Consider the following 16,330-nt stretch of genomic DNA (forward strand, 5'->3'; position numbering starts at 1 on the left):
TAATGCATAATACATTTCCTTCCTTTTTGTGGCTGGTCAAAACATGTTAATGTGCAAAAAACATTTAGTGTTTGGCCTTGAGGTCTACATAATGGTTAAGTTAGCCACTTACCATGTTCAAGTCAGAAAAGGTAGACCTGCTCAGTTAATATGTTCAAACTGTGTGTGTGTTAGAGAGAGAGAAAGAGAGAGAGAGAGAGAGAGAGAGAGAGAGAGAGAGAGAGAGAGAGAGAGAGAGAGAGAGAGAGAGAGAATGTGGGAGCGAGAGATTGTCGGAGAGAAAGTGGCACAATTGTCCCACTCTCTTTGAAAAAAATAGCAAAAGCTTCCAGTAAAGACATCCTTTACCAGTTTCCTGTAACCATGGAGATGGGAAGGATTGCCCAATTGGCTGCTAGTGTTTAGTGTTGAGGAAATGCAGTATTTCCTGCAGTTTCACTGGCTTCCTCTCATTGGTGCATGGGTGGAGTTTTCACCCTGGAAAGCTACAGACCTAAGGTCCAAGTTGAGTCTTACATTTACATTTACATTTAGTCATTTAGCAGACGCTCTTATCCAGAGCGACTTACAGTAAGTACAGGGACATTCCCCCGAGGCAAGTAGGGTGAAGTGCCTTGCCCAAGGACACAACGTCAGTTGGCACGGCCGGGAATCGAACTGGCAACCTTCGGATTACTAGCCTGATTCCCTCACCGCTCAGCCACCTGACTCCCGTCTTCCGAGCATACATTCTAGAAACTATAAACATGGGTAAGTAGGTTTTATTTTTGATTTTTTTATGTTAAACATTAAGGTACTCTGTTAAATCTTCACACCTGAATTCACGGATGCCTGATTTGTTTCACAGTTTTTGCACGTTTCCATGCAGATGAAGCCATTTGAGACTGGCAGCTCGGAGGCTCAAGCTTGTCACCCTTGTCACTGTTATTCTACCTGGTGGAAGCCACACATTTCTAAGGGGTCACCCTGGGAGCTATGCAGGGGCAGCAGGCCCTCCCTCCGCCACAGATCCCCCCACAGCCCGCGCTGAGGAGCAGTCACCCCATACCTCTGGACACCATCCAGCCCCTGCTGAGCCGGGACATAGTAAACAGCAGGGAGGGTTACCCCCAGCCTGTGGCCCCCAGAGCCCCTTGCGGGCTGGGCCAGGGCTGCTGGAGCCCGGATGCGAAGCTGGTCGTGCTGCTGCTGTCCCTGGCTGGAGCTGTCATCCTGCTGCTGCTGTACCGACTCCTCCAGCTCCGACACAGGCTGAAGCTCGCCAGGACCAGAGACGCTCTGGAGTACTACAGCTTTTGCCACGCTGCCACCTACACCTTTAAGAACCCTGATCTGCCTCAGGAACTGCCTGTTAACGGCGCCACTCGGCAGGCGCGGGAGCCCCCCTCCGTGGAGCCCCCCTCCGTGGAGCCCCCCTCTGGGGAGCCCCCGCCAAAGCTAGTGATACACGCTCCCGTCACCCCTCTGCCACCGCCGCCGGCTTCCCCGCCTCCCACCCTCCCTCCCCCTCCACATCGCGTCCTCCCTCCACCCCCTATCCTCCCCCCGCCGCCCCTCCCCCCCACGCCTCCCCTCGTGGCTCTCCCTTTCCCCCTGCCCATCATACACACCACCCCTCCCAGCCCTCACCTGTCGTGGGGCGCCGGCTCGGACGCGGAGGTCTACTCCCGGATCGGAGCTTTTCGGCCATCCAGGTTGTCCAGCCTCAGCCAGACCCAGGTGATCCTGTTTGAACACTCTGCCCTTTGACTCTATCACGGCCGGGCGTGTCTTTGATGACTCTAAGGGTGAAAACAGTGGTTCTTTAGCAAGTGTATTGAGACGGTGTGGGAGTTCTTTGTCTGAACATGTCTTTTGAGAATGAGGAAAACGATCCTGATGAGTTGATTGCAATGCTTCACACTGATTCACAAGTGTTCCGTTTTTTGAATATTTCCCAGTTGACCTCAAATGCCTGTCGAAGATCATGTTGCACAGGTTGTAGTTGCAATAATAAATTCAATTAAACGAGAACCTCAAGCATCCATTAGGGTCAATTGTGCAAAACGTACCCATCCCGTAATCTGCTTATTTTCAGTCTTAATGTCCTTGATTGTTATGTTCTGTCCATCACAGTATTGTAGCTGAGAGCATGTGTTGTTCTGATGGGCCGCATTTCCTGTCTTGGTTTTCCGTCCCTGGGTAACGCCCTGTCTCATGCAATCTCTTTCTTTCCTTTCTCCCATTAGATTACTTAACGACTTGCCTTTTCTTATTTCTGCCTTTAGCTTTTTCAATTTTACTCGTGCAGAGACAAAATATTTATACACATAAAGGATTCATCACTAACATGTGACTTGCCACTTACTAAGCATTCATAGCTCCTTTGAAATAGCTAGTACTCGACTTGCTTTTAGTCAAATGGATTCTTCATCTCACAGAACTAAATTTAACCAACTGTTTTTTATCCATGTGAAATGGGCATTTCGATTTGAGAATGTATGTAACAAGCTATGGATATTAATCCTAGCAAAATACAAGACCTCTGATTTAGAGTGTGCCAGTCCTTCGCTATCTCTGACTTTGCTTGCAAGAATGTCGTCGCCATAGTAAAAGCTTAGTAATCCAATCCACCATCACACTTCATTAGTAACTGTACTGAAAGAGAGAGGAGCTGTAACAACAGATAACTACAGTTGTTTGGATAGGCACCCCTTGATGGTTGCAAGATTATCTGACCGACCTCTATCTGCAGTGATTTTGAGGGGGAAATTATTTCATAAGACTTTGTGAAATGCTAAAGAAAACCTGTGGACAGTTTCATGACAAAATTCATAAAAAAATATTCTTAAATTTATCAGGAATTCATCAAAAACTCACGAGGCCGAGTAAAACACACTCCATCTTAGGCTTTTGAATTCAGATGCTTCATAATTACTTCACTCCACTTATTACTGTAACACGTGTCTGCAGTAAACCATAATAAATGATTTTGTAATTCTCTCTCAGTAGTCCTGGATCCTCGGTTTGACACTATTGTGCGATGCGAGAGATTGTGTTGTCCAAACCTGCTGTCATGTTCTTCAGTTTCACTGTGTGACATCATAGTTTAAAACAGAACCCTTGTGGCCACCACGCAATAATAACAGTTTAAGTCTGAAACTATGTTTAGTTAAGACTCTGATTGCTAATTAGTATTTCATAACGGAAGCCCTGTTAATTCCTGTTCTGCTGCTTCAGGGGTCCTCAGCAGGTGATGAAATATTAAAGTGACAAGAATGAATCCTCACAACATCTGTGTAAGAGGCAATCGAGCCTTGGACATTCTGTTTCCTCAGGGGAGTGTGTGCTCAGTTTGTGTGTGTGTGTGTGTGTGTTAATGTATGTTAATGTGTGTTAGAGAGAGAAAAAAAGAAAGAGTCCAATTATTGAATAATGAACTTTAACTGCGCTGCACGACTACCTTATTTCAACAATTCAATCCAAAAGCAGAAACATTGCGTCATGTCCCTTCAAGCCAGAGGGAGAGGAAAAGCATAACGAGCATTTTATACAATACTGCAACATAGAAAATGTTACATACGGTTCTCAGCTTTTGGAGTAACATCTGGGAGACATGGGTGTTGAACTGTACAGGTAACTTTCCTTCACTACTGCTTCTCACAGAAGAATCTCGTTCTTGCTAAGCAACAGAGTCCTTTTCATCTCCACCTGCTCACAGAGGGAGGGCAGCTCCATTCCTCTCGGGGTTCACCCCACGACTGAAGCCTCTGGAGTTTCTACCCAGCTGAGCTTATCTAACATGTCAAGAATTGGAATGAATGTTCTCTGCTCATTATAATGGCCATGTTTTTCATGGATTTAGACTTTGAATGCATCCGATTTTTGGATTGTTGTATTTCTTACAGTTAGAAGCCCAGACTGTCGTTGTTCTATCCTTTTCGAATGAATTGGCACTTTAACGACAACTGACAAAGATCCTGCTCTGCCAAAAGTCTGTTCCAATTCATCCACTGGCACCTAGTGTACTGAAGAGCTATACCCGTGTCCTTTGAAATGGCAATGACACTTGGCAGGACACTGTGATGAACTCTTTGGTTGTTGGTGAAAAAGGCTTCTCTTGACTTCCTGCTCTGCTCTTCTGCTCTTCATCTTTCGGAAGCAGAGAGACATGGACACTAACAAGTATGTACTTACAGTGGAAGCAGCAGTAACCTTCTGGTCTTACAAATAAAGCAGAGCTGAAGTTCTGATAGTGAGGCTCACCTACAGTGCAGGGTTGAAAACCTTGGAGTAAAACAATAAGACTTATTTGGAACAATAAGAAATGTGTAAAACATTGCTACCAACTCTGTGGTGTTTTGCCGGGGATTACTGTACCAACAATACATGCATCAGTGCATCAGTTCAATGAGTTCAGAAAATGTTGTAAAGCAGTATAAGTAAAAACATGTGGTCGCCCCTCTCCCCTGGCTGTGTTTGTCATGTCTGTGTCATCATCTTTGGTTAGGATCACAGGTGTGTGAGATGGGGGTGGGGGGTGCGGTGGGTGGGGGGTGCGGTGGGCGGCGGGGGTGACAGCACCTGCCGAAAGTACAAACAGCAACACGACAAAGATTCTCTGTTTGATGTCGCACGTGTGCATTTCCTTGCGCCACATCCGATGGCGACAGCGTACAGTAGGGATCGTCTTGGGCAGGGCGGGTTGAGAGGGGCAGTGAAGAGAAATGGGGTGAGAAGGGAAGGGGAATGGGATTGGTGAAAGAAAGGCTGTGATATGTGACAATTGTTTCACTAAACTAGTGAGAAACATTTCTCTTTCAGATCGAGAGGAAAATGTTCAGGTATTTTTCTGGTGGTAGATTTAGTGTATGGACATTATTGCACCTGATGTGAGTCATGTTTGAGAAACTTATCTTAAGGTAATGCAAATGGGTATAATGCAAATATAGGTCATGCCAATGAAAAACCTGCAATGCAAATTTGATTCAGTTAAAGAACTACCTTTTCCTTATACTTCTTGTTCCTCATCCTGACGGTTATTCAAAAGAAAACCAATGGAATACAGATATAGATAGACTCAAGGGATTTCTCGTCTTTCACAAGTTTACTCGAGACACTGGAACATAATGTTACTGACAGAAGACCACCTAGGGCTGATCCCAGAACATCACTGAGCAACTCAAACTAACATGGAATAAATCCACTACCCCCCTCCATCTCCCCCTTCTCCAATGCACACAGTGAATTACTGCCAAGTGCACTCTGTGTTCACCAAGACACACACAGATTGTGCGGGAATCTGAGGAGGCGGCGGTCTCATAACATACTTGCTGTGAAATTATACCTGTGCTTGTTGCAACTCAAAGAGAACATTGTGGAGCTGACAAGCACTAGATATTGTTTACATTTAGTCATTTAGCAGACGCTCTTATCCAGAGCGACTTACAGTAAATACAGGGACATTCCCCCGAGGCAAGTAAGGTGAAGTGCCTTGCCCAAGGACACAACGTCAGTTGGCATGACCGGGAATTGAACTAGCAACCTTCGGATTACTAACCCGATTCTCTCACCGCTCAGCCACCCGACTCCCTGTTTGTGAACAAGGGAGTAGGATGGATGAAATGGTGGAGGTGGGTTGAAACCAGGTATTGGGAGGGCGAGGTTGGCAGGGGGGCAGGGGTCTGGCCTTGCGTTTGGGAGTCAGGGAGGCAAAACAGCAACGGGGTCCTCAGGGAAGGTGTTGTGAGTCCAGCTGTTGGCCTGCATGCGGGACCTCTCTATTTTCCTCCATTGTGTCTGGCCTTTGATCAGATAATTGCCCCTCAGACCCAGGGTTTGCAGCCCCCGAGTGTCGCTATGGCGACGTGCCTGCTCTTCGTCCTTGGTTCCGTTGAGAGGCTTTTTGCCAAACCGGCCTCGTGGGTAACTGTATATAGTTAGCTTTAGGAACAGCTTGAGATTCTGGTCGACACTTGTAACTTTTTATACAGTTATATGTATTTGTATATGTATGTTTAAGACACAGCAGTAAATATCACGTTTTCATTGCAGACTAGTATTTGTTGGACATGTTGTAGTTAACGAACCCAAATGTAGATGTGCAGCTGTAAATAATCAACAACAACAAAAACTACAATACAATAGTATTAGATGAACATTAGAAATATATTTTTTGTATAAAGCTATAACAATTGAATATAATTTTAGATAGTAGTCAAATCAATGCAGATGTTGTATACTTGTGTGTTTTTATGTTTATCTTGGTGATAAGTGGAAGGTTGAGATTAATTGATTCCTTCCATGCAAATGGTACAGCTTTACATTTACATTACATTTAGTCATTTAGCAGACGCTCTTATCCAGAGCGACTTACAGTAAGTACAGGGACATTCCCCCGAGGCAAGTAGGGTGAAGTGCCTTGCCCAAGGACACAACGTCAGTTGGCATGACCGGGAATCGAACTGGCAACCTTCGGATTACTAGCCCAATTCCCTCACCGCTCAGCCACCTGACTCCCTAGCTTTGTGTTTGTGTTCTCCATAGCTTTGTAGCTATGCTGCACTAGATGACACATCCCAGAAACATAATAAGACTATCTTAATAATGGCAGAAATCAAATCCCAAGCATTCACTCTGCACATAGCTCCATTTGAGACCCTTTCTTTGTCTTCTCGAGTTCTCTTGCGCCATTTGAGATCATTTCCATCACTCACCTTCTCTCTCTTTCTCTCTCACACACATGCACAGTGACACACAGGCATAGTTTAGCATTCAAATATATCTATTTCTATAAAATATCATCATATAAGTGTGTACCAGCATACATGCCCTCATCTCCACTATTCAGACAGTTATAGGGCTATGCCTAAAGGTGTATCTGTGTAATCAATAAAACAGTTATCCTGCAGATGAACTCCATTGTACATTTGAAAACATTTCTTTCGGTTCTCTAGTTTATCTCACTCTATTTGATGCAATTTCTTTACCTTATATTGTTCACTATTTTTTTCTCTCTCTCTTACACACACTGAAATGTAAATACATCTTTTACATGTCTAATAGAAATGTACCAGTACACATGCCCTTGCATTGCTCTTCACGTTAGTGCTAGCCCTATAATATACGTTTAATCTTAAGGCACAGTAATTATTATCTGGTGGTTAAACTATGTAGTCCAACTTGGATGGAATCAGGACAAACCTCTGAGGTCCCTCTTTTATCTGGATCTGTACATTACAGTTTTTTTCACTCATTTGCATTCTCCTTAGTTTAAAATCTAAAATAGCATTCACAAACTTACCTTTTCAATTATACACAGTACAACGGTTTGCTTTGTTCATGTATTTAGTGTATTTCAGGTTTCATTGTCACATTCTGAAGAATATCAACACAAACGCAGTTTTCTGAAATGGCATGGTTTATTGATCACTACAAAGCAGAATGTTTGTCATGGGCATAAACGGTCAGACCTAATAATTACAGATGTATCCTCTGCACAGACAATTCTGGTGCTAACATGATAATAATAATAATAACCATTATTATTCTGTCTTCATGATAAAACGCTGATCCTGTTTTAATCAACTGACCCCACTTTTCCAAACTAACTAACCTTTGGAAAATATTGCACCAGAAATAGAAACAGTTTCAGAACCAATTCTGAACAAATAAACCAGGAATCCAACATTTTACACAAATATATAATGTGAGTTTATGGTCTGCAGAAATGACACTTAATTATTTTCTTGAAAGCGCTTTGGAAGTCTTTATTGAAGTATGCGTAAATTATGGGGTTCAGTAGGGAATTGGAATACCCCAACCAGTTTATAATATCTCCCAGCCACCAAGGCATGCAGCACGACTTTTTGCAAAACGGCATTACCAGCGCCCTTATAAAGAACGGCAACCAGCAGAAAATAAAAGTTCCCATTATGATACCCAGGGTCTTCACAGCCTTGCGCTCACGCGCTAAGGCTATTTTTCTCTTTGCCTCTGTGTTCTTCTCGTGTCTGCTTTCAAAGAGTGGAGCGGAATTCGGTGTATCAGGCAGTGGAAGGTTGTTCTTTGCGTTGCTGTGAACTTCTATTATCTCAAGCGACTCGCCGTCTTCCGCGTGCTTAACTGCGCCATTTACGCACGGATTCGGCTTGGGTTCCACACTCCTTTTCCAGGATTTTCCAGGCTCTCCATTTGTTTTCTTGTGAAAAAGAGCTGGAGACAGCCCCAAACACGAGTCAGATACTTTCTTATTTTCTGTTTTGCGCACTGTTCTCCTGATCCGAAACCTGGCTGCTTTAAATATCCGTCCATATAAAACTAGCATAAGGATTAATGGAATGTAAAATGCCCCAAAAGTTGAATAGATGGTGTACCAGGGTGTATCTTGTCGTATTTCGCACTTCATGGGATCGGGCCTTTCCTCTGTCTCACCGATGGGCTGAGACCGCATGATCAACATGGGTGGGACAGATATCGAGAAGCCTACCAGCCAAGTCACGCTAATAAGAATCGCCGCTCTTCTCGGGGTCCTTTTCTTCATGTAGGCAAGGGGATCAGTTATAGCCCAGTATCTGTCCAAAGCGATGGCGCACAGGTGCAGAATGGATGATGTGCAACACAAGACATCTAAAGCGATAAAAATGTCACACGGTACCTGCCCAAGAGTCCACCTGTTTAAGACCTGGTAAAGCGCTGCCATGGGGAGCACTAACACAGACACCATCAGATCCGTTACCGCTAGAGAGCCGATTAGATAGTTCTGGACATTCTGAAGAGATCTCTCCAAAGCGATGGCGGCAACAACGCATGCGTTCCCAAATATGGCACATAAGATGAGAGCTGACAGGAGAAAGGATGCGATGATTTGGTAACTTAGTTCAATGTCCTTGGTGGCATTTGTCTTGGTCGAGTCATCAAGACTGCCATTTGTTGTTGTGTCGTTAGTCATCTCCATGTCGAAACTTTGCTATTTTAAAATGTCCTCAGTTACTTCGTACATCAAGCTTCCCTGCACAAAAAGCTACAGCTCCAGTTATTGCAGAGCGCATGGTGATCTGAGCTGTAATTCACATCGCCTCAGAGCAGAGATGAACAGGAGGCTATGAACTATGGGTGTCGACTAGTGTCGACGAATCAGGGGGCATATTTATACTGCCGATGGAAAATAGGCTACGTCAATTCTATCTCCTTGGTCGCTCGGTCTGGTAGATGAGGGCGTGCGCATACAAGCATCCAAATATATTCTGCTTTTGGAAGCAACAAGTTTGGATAGAGTAGCAATCTCAAGTAACCAGCTATATACCAATCCCTCCCTCGTTTATTTCCCCAGCGTACGTTTGGGCTAACCTACATAGGGTCATTACAAGGCCGTAATCATAATATATATGGGGGGACGGGACACATCCACCCCAATATTCAAATCTGGTAAAAATGTCCCCCCCAATATATTGATATACAAATATAAATGTGCTACGCTACGACATGCAACTACGCACCCTGTCCGAAATTATCATAAACAATGTAATGTGTAATTCGCCCCCCCCAATGTTGACTCCATGGCTACGGCCTTGATGGGTCATTATAATGTTTGTATAATAGTTGTTTGACTAGGCTCACATGTATGCATGATAGTGATTATAGAAATGTTTATTGATTAAACTAATAATCGACGAGACCAACGTTGGTCTTTAGCAGAATAATGATTTAGGTTGCGGCTGTTGCGTATTGGGCACTTGCTTATCTACAACAGCACGTCAGAATGCTGCCACCTGGTGTAAGTCTACTTTCTTATTCTCCAAGCGTTCATTTATGACAATTGGAGTTCATGCGCGTTAATTAACTGCAATTAAAGTTTCCATTTAATATTGTCTTGCTGGTAGTAATCTAGCCAGAATTTCAAAGATGAGAAGTAGGGTAGGCTACTGACCGACAAAGCTGGCTATAGTTTTAATCCGTTTCTTTCAAAGCGATGGAATGTTGGAACGCTAACCTGTTATCCACCCTAAATGCAATATACCTGGATTTTGTGTATGCTATGGATTAACATGGTTTTGGATGCAGTTTTGCTAACCCCTTTAGGCCTTTTCTAATTCCAATGATCATTCTGTGTAATTTGATGAAAACATATTTTCACATAGCCTAATTTGTCCAGTACCAAAACAACATAAAATAGGCTACTTTTGTATTCGTTTTGATAAGGACAGGGTGATAGCCTATCAACAGGTAGGCTACAACACGAACACATTCTAACAAATCTGAGATAGAAATGTAGCCAATGTTTAACGGATTTAGGAAATCAGCAAGGGTACGAAATGGTTGTTGAATGTGGTTGTTGAACTATATATTTCAGTCGTCTTGCTGTTAGGAACTTGTGATCATACATACATACTATGTAGGCTAGTAAAATTAGGGTAATTCATATTTTGCATTCATATAAATAGTTTTGCATCCGTAGAAATAGTTTTGCATCCGTAGAAAAAGATTTGCATCCGCAGAAAATGTTTTGCACCCGCAGAAAAAGGTTTCCGCAGAAATAGTTTCCCACCCGTAAAAAAAGTGTTGGTCAAAAATATTTCTCATACAACACTTTTTTACGGATTCAAAACTATTTCTACGGATGCAAAACTATTTCTACGGATGCAAAACTATTTCTCTGGATGCAAAATATTATTGACCCTAATTTGACCCCACATATATATATATCCCAAACAGATATGTCTAGAGCAGCAAAACAGCAAAACAGTTTTGCTGCACTAGACATTCAGCTCTGTTTGGGTTATTTGCCTTTCCGTAGGCTACTGTTGCTTGCCCGTCAATAACTAATTGTCCCTGAACTCCGAGTACAACCGACTTACTTGTTAAATCTGCGATTTTTGCTACAGCGTCGGTGGCAATTTTGGTTTCTAAATCTCAGGTACAGTAAGATACTGTATATCCCACATTCTACCTATTGTCAAAAGTGTTTTCTATCGACTTGAAATAGAGTTGTCTTTATTCATGTTTATTAGTGAGTCTGGTGGGTTGACCACATGGCTGTTAGTACCACAACAACAACACCGAGCTGGCACGCTCTGCCACTTTGTACTCAGCTCGGTTAGCTATCGAGCTAGCTATCTTATTTGAATTGTTATAGCCTAGCTGACCGACCTACTGAGCTAGTTTCAACCTAATCGCTAGATCAGACAGCTAGGCATGCATGTGGGAAATTGTTACTTTGTCAGGTTTGCTTGCCCTACTAGCGACTTGAAGTGGTAGATTAGTAGCTAATGCTAATGCAATGCTTGCAGCTGTACAGTTTCAGAATCTAGACTAGCTACAGGCACAGGTACACTGGAATTCTTTGATCCTGCGCCTCTTCACAGTTTCTTAGAGGACTAATCTAAATCCACGATAATTGATTAAAAAAGCCCTAATCCTATATACGTGTGTTTGTTGTAACATAGGTGACCTAGAGCTAGTACAGTACGTAACCAAACACTAGACAAATAATGACACATTTTGCTAGCCTGAATGCAGGTTCAAAAGGACAGCTATGTTTAGCTAGTCTTGTAATTCATGCGAAACCTGTCATAATATGTTGGACGAGGCAAAAGCCACCAATGTTGTTGTTTTTGTTCTATATTTATTTATTTATGCCCACTGAACTGATCACCCGTTATTCTGATGACCTCAATATTGGGAACTACCTACAGTGAGGCCAATTTATCACACACGTTCCATTATCTGTCTTGACTGTTGGTCTGAAACAACAGACACAGTTCTGTATGCCATGCTCATGTCCTGCCATCTTCATCTGCCTGCCACAGAATATCTATGGAAAGTCCAGGGAATGTAGCAATGCTACGGTGCCGAAAATGTCGTAAAAGCTACATAGACTCCACATGCCTGTATCCGGTGGGTGACTGTTTTCCAACTAGTGAATCATATTTAGCTTTCTGAAGCTGTATAGCCAGCCCTGCCTAGGATCTTTATGTACTACAACACTGTGTTGTATTAGCCTACAACAGCCTACGAATTGCCCTGTTCATTGGCACTATTGTATTACATTTAGTCATTTAGCAGACGCTCTTATCCAGAGCGAGTATTAAGTGTGCTTTACAGAAAAAACGACACAGAATCAGAGTAGGTTAAGCCTTCAGGTATATTGCCCTCAAGATCACACTCAGATGTTGGTCCGGTACAATGTCCAGTGCTATCTGAATCCTGAACTTTCTTTAACCTTCTGTCTCGTAATCATCTGCCTTTTAGCAGATACACCTGATTTGACCCAGAACAAGAATAATCAGACTGGTTCTTACTGGACCATAACACTTAGTTGTGTTATACAGATTTTCCCAATCAGGTTAGGGAAATAATACAGATATGTGGCACAACCCATTAGATTACTGGTATATTCACCTTCTTTATGTGTTTGCGTGTTAGGCCAAATGTTATAGATTTGACGTCACATTGTTCTGAAACAACCAATCCAAGTTAGTCAAGACAGGTCTTCTGTCTCGTATCAGATAGCGACAGATTACAGCATGGAAGCCACGTGCAGTGTCTGGCATGTGAACGTCGAAATGCTACCTGAGTGGATACTGACATCCGTGTACCAGGTAAGAGTGTGTGTGTGTGTGTTTACCTGGTTGATCAGTATGCCTTTGTGTTTAAGGTGTATCCATGTTCTAATGCATTACTTTACCGATGCAACTTTATTGGATGGAAAAATTACATGAACTTAGCTTAGGTGACTGACTTGTAATTTAAAAAAAAATTACATAAGCGGTTATTTAGTAACTTGTATGCACATTTCTGTTAGATGTATCCCCTGTTGGAGAGACTTCATTTGTTGGTGGTCTGCATGAAATCACGCTGGTATCATTACAATGCCCTTACCCGGTTGAGATCTGAAACAAGCTTTTTTGTGCTATTTTTCCATGTACCCACCCAGCCTTGGCTACTGCGAGGACTATCCGATGTTTTAATCCTCACTGATATCGTCTTTCTCCCCAGGCCCATTGGACAGTGGGACGGCTGAACTGCCAGAGTTGCGGTGCTCGACTGGGGGGCTTTAATTTTATCAATCAGACGAAATGCCCGTGTGGACAGGAGATCACCGTGCACCTCAACAAGAGTCGGGTGGACCACGATCACAAACATTCCCTCCACGTGGCCAGAACACGGACGGAGAGGGCGGGGGGAGGACGGGGGTGCCCGCAGGCTGTACCGGGGGGGTCACACTCTCAACCGAGCTCCCAGTTCTGCTGCGCTTCTTTCCCCCGCCTCAACCTGGAGAGCCGACCAATCACGACCCACCTCAATGCCCTTGACCAATTAACGGACAGCCAAGTGGCCCCGTCAGTTAATCCTAGCGATCCCTTTACCCTCCCACTAAAGAAGGGCTTCTTTTCAAATGTGAGGTGCAGGTCAGAGTTGGAGACATCCAGTAGCACTCTAGGTCTCTCCCAGTCAAGCCCCATGGATAATATCGAAGGGCAGCTGAGGTATAGGAGGGAACAGTCACCCCATTCTTCTCAAGTAACCAACACCACCCAACTTCTCGACATTGTTGATAGGCCACCAAATGCTCCTCGCCTGTTGCCTGTCTCTAGAGAGAGAAGACCGGCGCTCCACACACAGGAGCCCCAGACTTGTGCGCGGCCCCGTGCTAGCGGGCCGACCCCAGAGTGCGCAGCCCCGCTCCCAGAGGCACCTGGTTCTCCTCCCGTCTCCCCGAGAGGAGCCGTGGTCGGCCACCCGAGCATGGAGCGACAGCGGGAGAGAGAAGAGGAGGAGGCCCGGGAGGTGTGGGGATCCTCCACGGAGCTCCAGGCTCAGCGCCCCCCCGTGTCCACGGCCTCTCCCGGCCCGACGAGGCTGAGCAAGAGGGAGAAGAACCGCCTGAAGAGCCAGAGGAGGAAGCAGAGGAGGAGGGAGCGCTGGATCCACAGCCAGCTGGAGATGGATCAGGTGAGACGTGGGGAATACAAGTAGGTGAGATTGGCTGGCTCCCGATGGATGGCGAGAAGCTCCCTGGAAAATGACAGTCCGGGTAGATCGTGTCCACTTTTGTATAACATGTATCGCCGTATGTTTGATGGATTTCAACAATGAACAAGAAGGGAAGGTTTCCTAGGCAGTATTTTGATGTAGCCAAAATATTGTAGGTCCTAGTAAAAGAAGAATACTTTTTCAGAGTGTCAGAAGGTTGTTCTAAAATACAATTAATCCCTCAAGAAAGCAAACGCAAACATCAGGGAGTCAGACATTGGCCTCAGTCATATATGCACCACATGTCCACATGGTGGTGATCTAGAGCAGAGGGATCGGTGGTTGGGGTTTGAAATCATAGACCAACTGCCTTTCAGCCATGGGTCAGGGTTAGGAATGTGATTCAGGGAGCTGACTAAGCAAATGGATGATGATCTGGCCTGGGTGTCTGGCCTGTCCTGTTGGGATGCAGAGATTAATGCAGCTATTCAGGAATACTGGATACTGAGCCTGTAGCTATTTCATGGCTATGGGAAGGATTATCATCTAGAGGGGAATGTTGGGTGCCTTTGAGGTTTGATTCACTGTGTTATTGATGCAGACTGCACCATGCTACATGTTAATGTAATGGTTTACCTGCGACCTGGTCTACCGCTACAACAGCAAGGCTAATTGTTTTCAATGGGTTCGCTGTCGAGGAGTGCTTCGCTGCTCCCTCGCGTCGCTCTCTTTCCTGGAGAAAAGAGGATGCCATGAAGCCACCAGTTCAACGATTCTCCACTGTCTCATGCTCCTTCACCATGACACTCCACAGCCTGACTGGAGTGGTGCTCATCTACACCGAACAAGCCAACGAAAGCCAATGAAATACAATTGGCCACGCATGATTAAACGTGCACGCCGTATAGCTTGGATCTCCCAAGGATTCGATTTTAAAGACCCTATTGTAGTTCAGAAGGGTACGAGAGTAGCGGTAATAAATACACAATTGCGTTGCGTGTCGGCAGAGATTCCGCACGGTTGTGTTATCGTCACGCTGGCAGTTTTGTTAATAGTCGCGCCGTGTGTCAGAGCGTGTCAGGTGTGCTGACCGACAGCGAGGAGGGCGACCGTGAGGGCTACACCTGCGCTGTGTGTCTGGACGTGTACTACAGCCCGTTCAGCTGCCATCCCTGTGGCCACGTGTTCTGCGAGCCCTGCCTCCGCACCCTGGCCAAGAGCCGGCCCGCCAGCACCCCCTGCCCCCTCTGCCGCACCCTCATCACACACACGCTCTTCCAGAAAGGTGAGCCGCACCGCTCGTGCCCCAACCACAACCCCCCACTACACAAAGCATTCATGCACCTAGCAGCTTTGCCTTACTACAAAACTACTAATACTACAGAAATACACACCTCAAATACGCCTTCATCTACATTAAACCTTTTTTTGTTTGTTTTCAACAACAACAAAAACACTTTTTTTTTTTTTTTTCTTGTCACCCTTTGCCCTCAGAGCTCAACCAATCAGCAAAGACCTTCTTCCCTAAGGTCTACCACACCCGGAAGCAGAACTTCCAGAAAGCCACGTGTGCAAAATGGCCCCTGCCCAACTGCAGGAAGCGCTTCCGTATCTTCTGGGGTGAGATGAACGCAGCGAGCTTTCCATTCACTAAATATCGCGCCCCCCTTGAGCCTCACACTTCGATATGCCTTTGTGTCAATGTAAGAGTTGGCCATTTATGAGCTACAGCCATATTCTCGACAGTGGCTCCATCTCCCTGCTTTATTCTAAACTTGACCATTACCTCCCACCCACACACACACACCCACACACAGGGTACCAGAGACAGGCAGTGGCAGACAGACGGTGGCACTTTGCTCCCGCGGGCTTCACCTTAGACGCCCTGGACCTTGCCGACATGAGGGGCTGGCTCTTTGACATCGACCTGGTCATCATCTACATCCACTCTGTCAACTGGATCCTGGCCCTGCTCATCCTCGGGTTCCTGGCCTACTTCTTCTTCTCCTGAGCGCCAACAAACACAGCATTCTAGTAATCTAGATGGGGTAAATCTTCTGGAGGGTTCTGAAGAAAATGTGTGTTTTTGCCAAAAGCAGCTGAAAGTATTTTGTTTCGATGGCTCGAATAGGGATGAAGGTTCAGAAAGTGTGTGTGTGTGAGGGGGGGGGGGGTTGTGAAATTGAATATTTAATGTTTAGTTTCATGTAATCAACCGACATTGATCTTATTAGGTTGAAACCTGAGCATGTAAATATTTAATTCTGCATTTTATTAGGAATACCTTATTTTGCTTTGTCTATCTGTATGTTGGAAGGAGAAAGTGCACATGATTCAAATGAGGTTTTTCATTGTTTTCATAATGCATCTAAAATAA

At 44.8% G+C, this 16,330-nt stretch overlaps 3 protein-coding genes across 5 annotated transcripts; 2 read left to right on the plus strand and 1 right to left on the minus strand.

Moving 5' to 3' along the window:
* The first annotated feature begins 543 nt into the window (after positions 1-543).
* Positions 544-2,013, plus strand: LOC134038938 (protein enabled homolog). 2 transcript variants are annotated; one of them, XM_062484607.1, is made up of 2 exons: positions 544-750; positions 848-2,013. In XM_062484607.1, exon 2 carries the CDS (start codon positions 976-978, stop codon positions 1,747-1,749), a length of 774 nt encoding a protein of 257 aa, XP_062340591.1. In that variant the 5' UTR covers positions 544-750; positions 848-975; the 3' UTR covers positions 1,750-2,013. The 2 variants fall into 2 exon arrangements, with proteins under 2 accessions (XP_062340591.1, XP_062340590.1); XM_062484606.1 differs by having other exon boundaries at positions 869-2,013.
* A 5,384-nt stretch (positions 2,014-7,397) lies between these two features.
* Positions 7,398-9,136, minus strand: htr1ab (5-hydroxytryptamine (serotonin) receptor 1A b). The gene has a single exon (XM_062484182.1). It carries the CDS (start codon positions 8,933-8,935, stop codon positions 7,694-7,696), a length of 1,242 nt encoding a protein of 413 aa, XP_062340166.1. The 5' UTR covers positions 8,936-9,136; the 3' UTR covers positions 7,398-7,693.
* A 1,652-nt stretch (positions 9,137-10,788) lies between these two features.
* Positions 10,789-16,143, plus strand: rnf180b (ring finger protein 180b). Of its 2 annotated transcripts, XM_062484785.1 has the most exons (8): positions 10,789-10,894; positions 11,787-11,874; positions 12,229-12,322; positions 12,486-12,578; positions 12,976-13,932; positions 15,025-15,238; positions 15,448-15,573; positions 15,771-16,143. In XM_062484785.1, exons 4-8 carry the CDS (start codon positions 12,504-12,506, stop codon positions 15,962-15,964), a joined length of 1,566 nt encoding a protein of 521 aa, XP_062340769.1. In that variant the 5' UTR covers positions 10,789-10,894; positions 11,787-11,874; positions 12,229-12,322; positions 12,486-12,503; the 3' UTR covers positions 15,965-16,143. The 2 variants fall into 2 exon arrangements, with proteins under 2 accessions (XP_062340769.1, XP_062340768.1); XM_062484784.1 differs by lacking the exon at positions 12,229-12,322.
* Positions 16,144-16,330: the final 187 nt, after the last annotated feature.

Source organism: Osmerus eperlanus, chromosome 18 (assembly GCF_963692335.1).
Source record: "Osmerus eperlanus chromosome 18, fOsmEpe2.1, whole genome shotgun sequence".
Lineage (NCBI taxonomy): Eukaryota > Metazoa > Chordata > Actinopteri > Osmeriformes > Osmeridae > Osmerus > Osmerus eperlanus.

What these genes read in the sequence shown, in the direction of transcription:
- LOC134038938 (XM_062484607.1), top strand. Translation starts at nt 976, where the DNA reads ATGCAGGGGCAGCAGGCCCTCCCTCCGCCACAGATCCCCCCACAGCCC.
- htr1ab (XM_062484182.1), bottom strand. Translation starts at nt 8,935, where the DNA reads ATGGAGATGACTAACGACACAACAACAAATGGCAGTCTTGATGACTCG.
- rnf180b (XM_062484784.1), top strand. Translation starts at nt 11,794, where the DNA reads ATGGAAAGTCCAGGGAATGTAGCAATGCTACGGTGCCGAAAATGTCGT. An exon ending in ACTCCACATGCCTGTATCCG is followed by an intron (nt 11,875 to 12,485) that starts GTGGGTGACTGT and finishes GTCTCGTATCAG; the next exon opens with ATAGCGACAGATTACAGCAT. An exon ending in GCGCTTCCGTATCTTCTGGG is followed by an intron (nt 15,574 to 15,770) that starts GTGAGATGAACG and finishes ACCCACACACAG; the next exon opens with GGTACCAGAGACAGGCAGTG.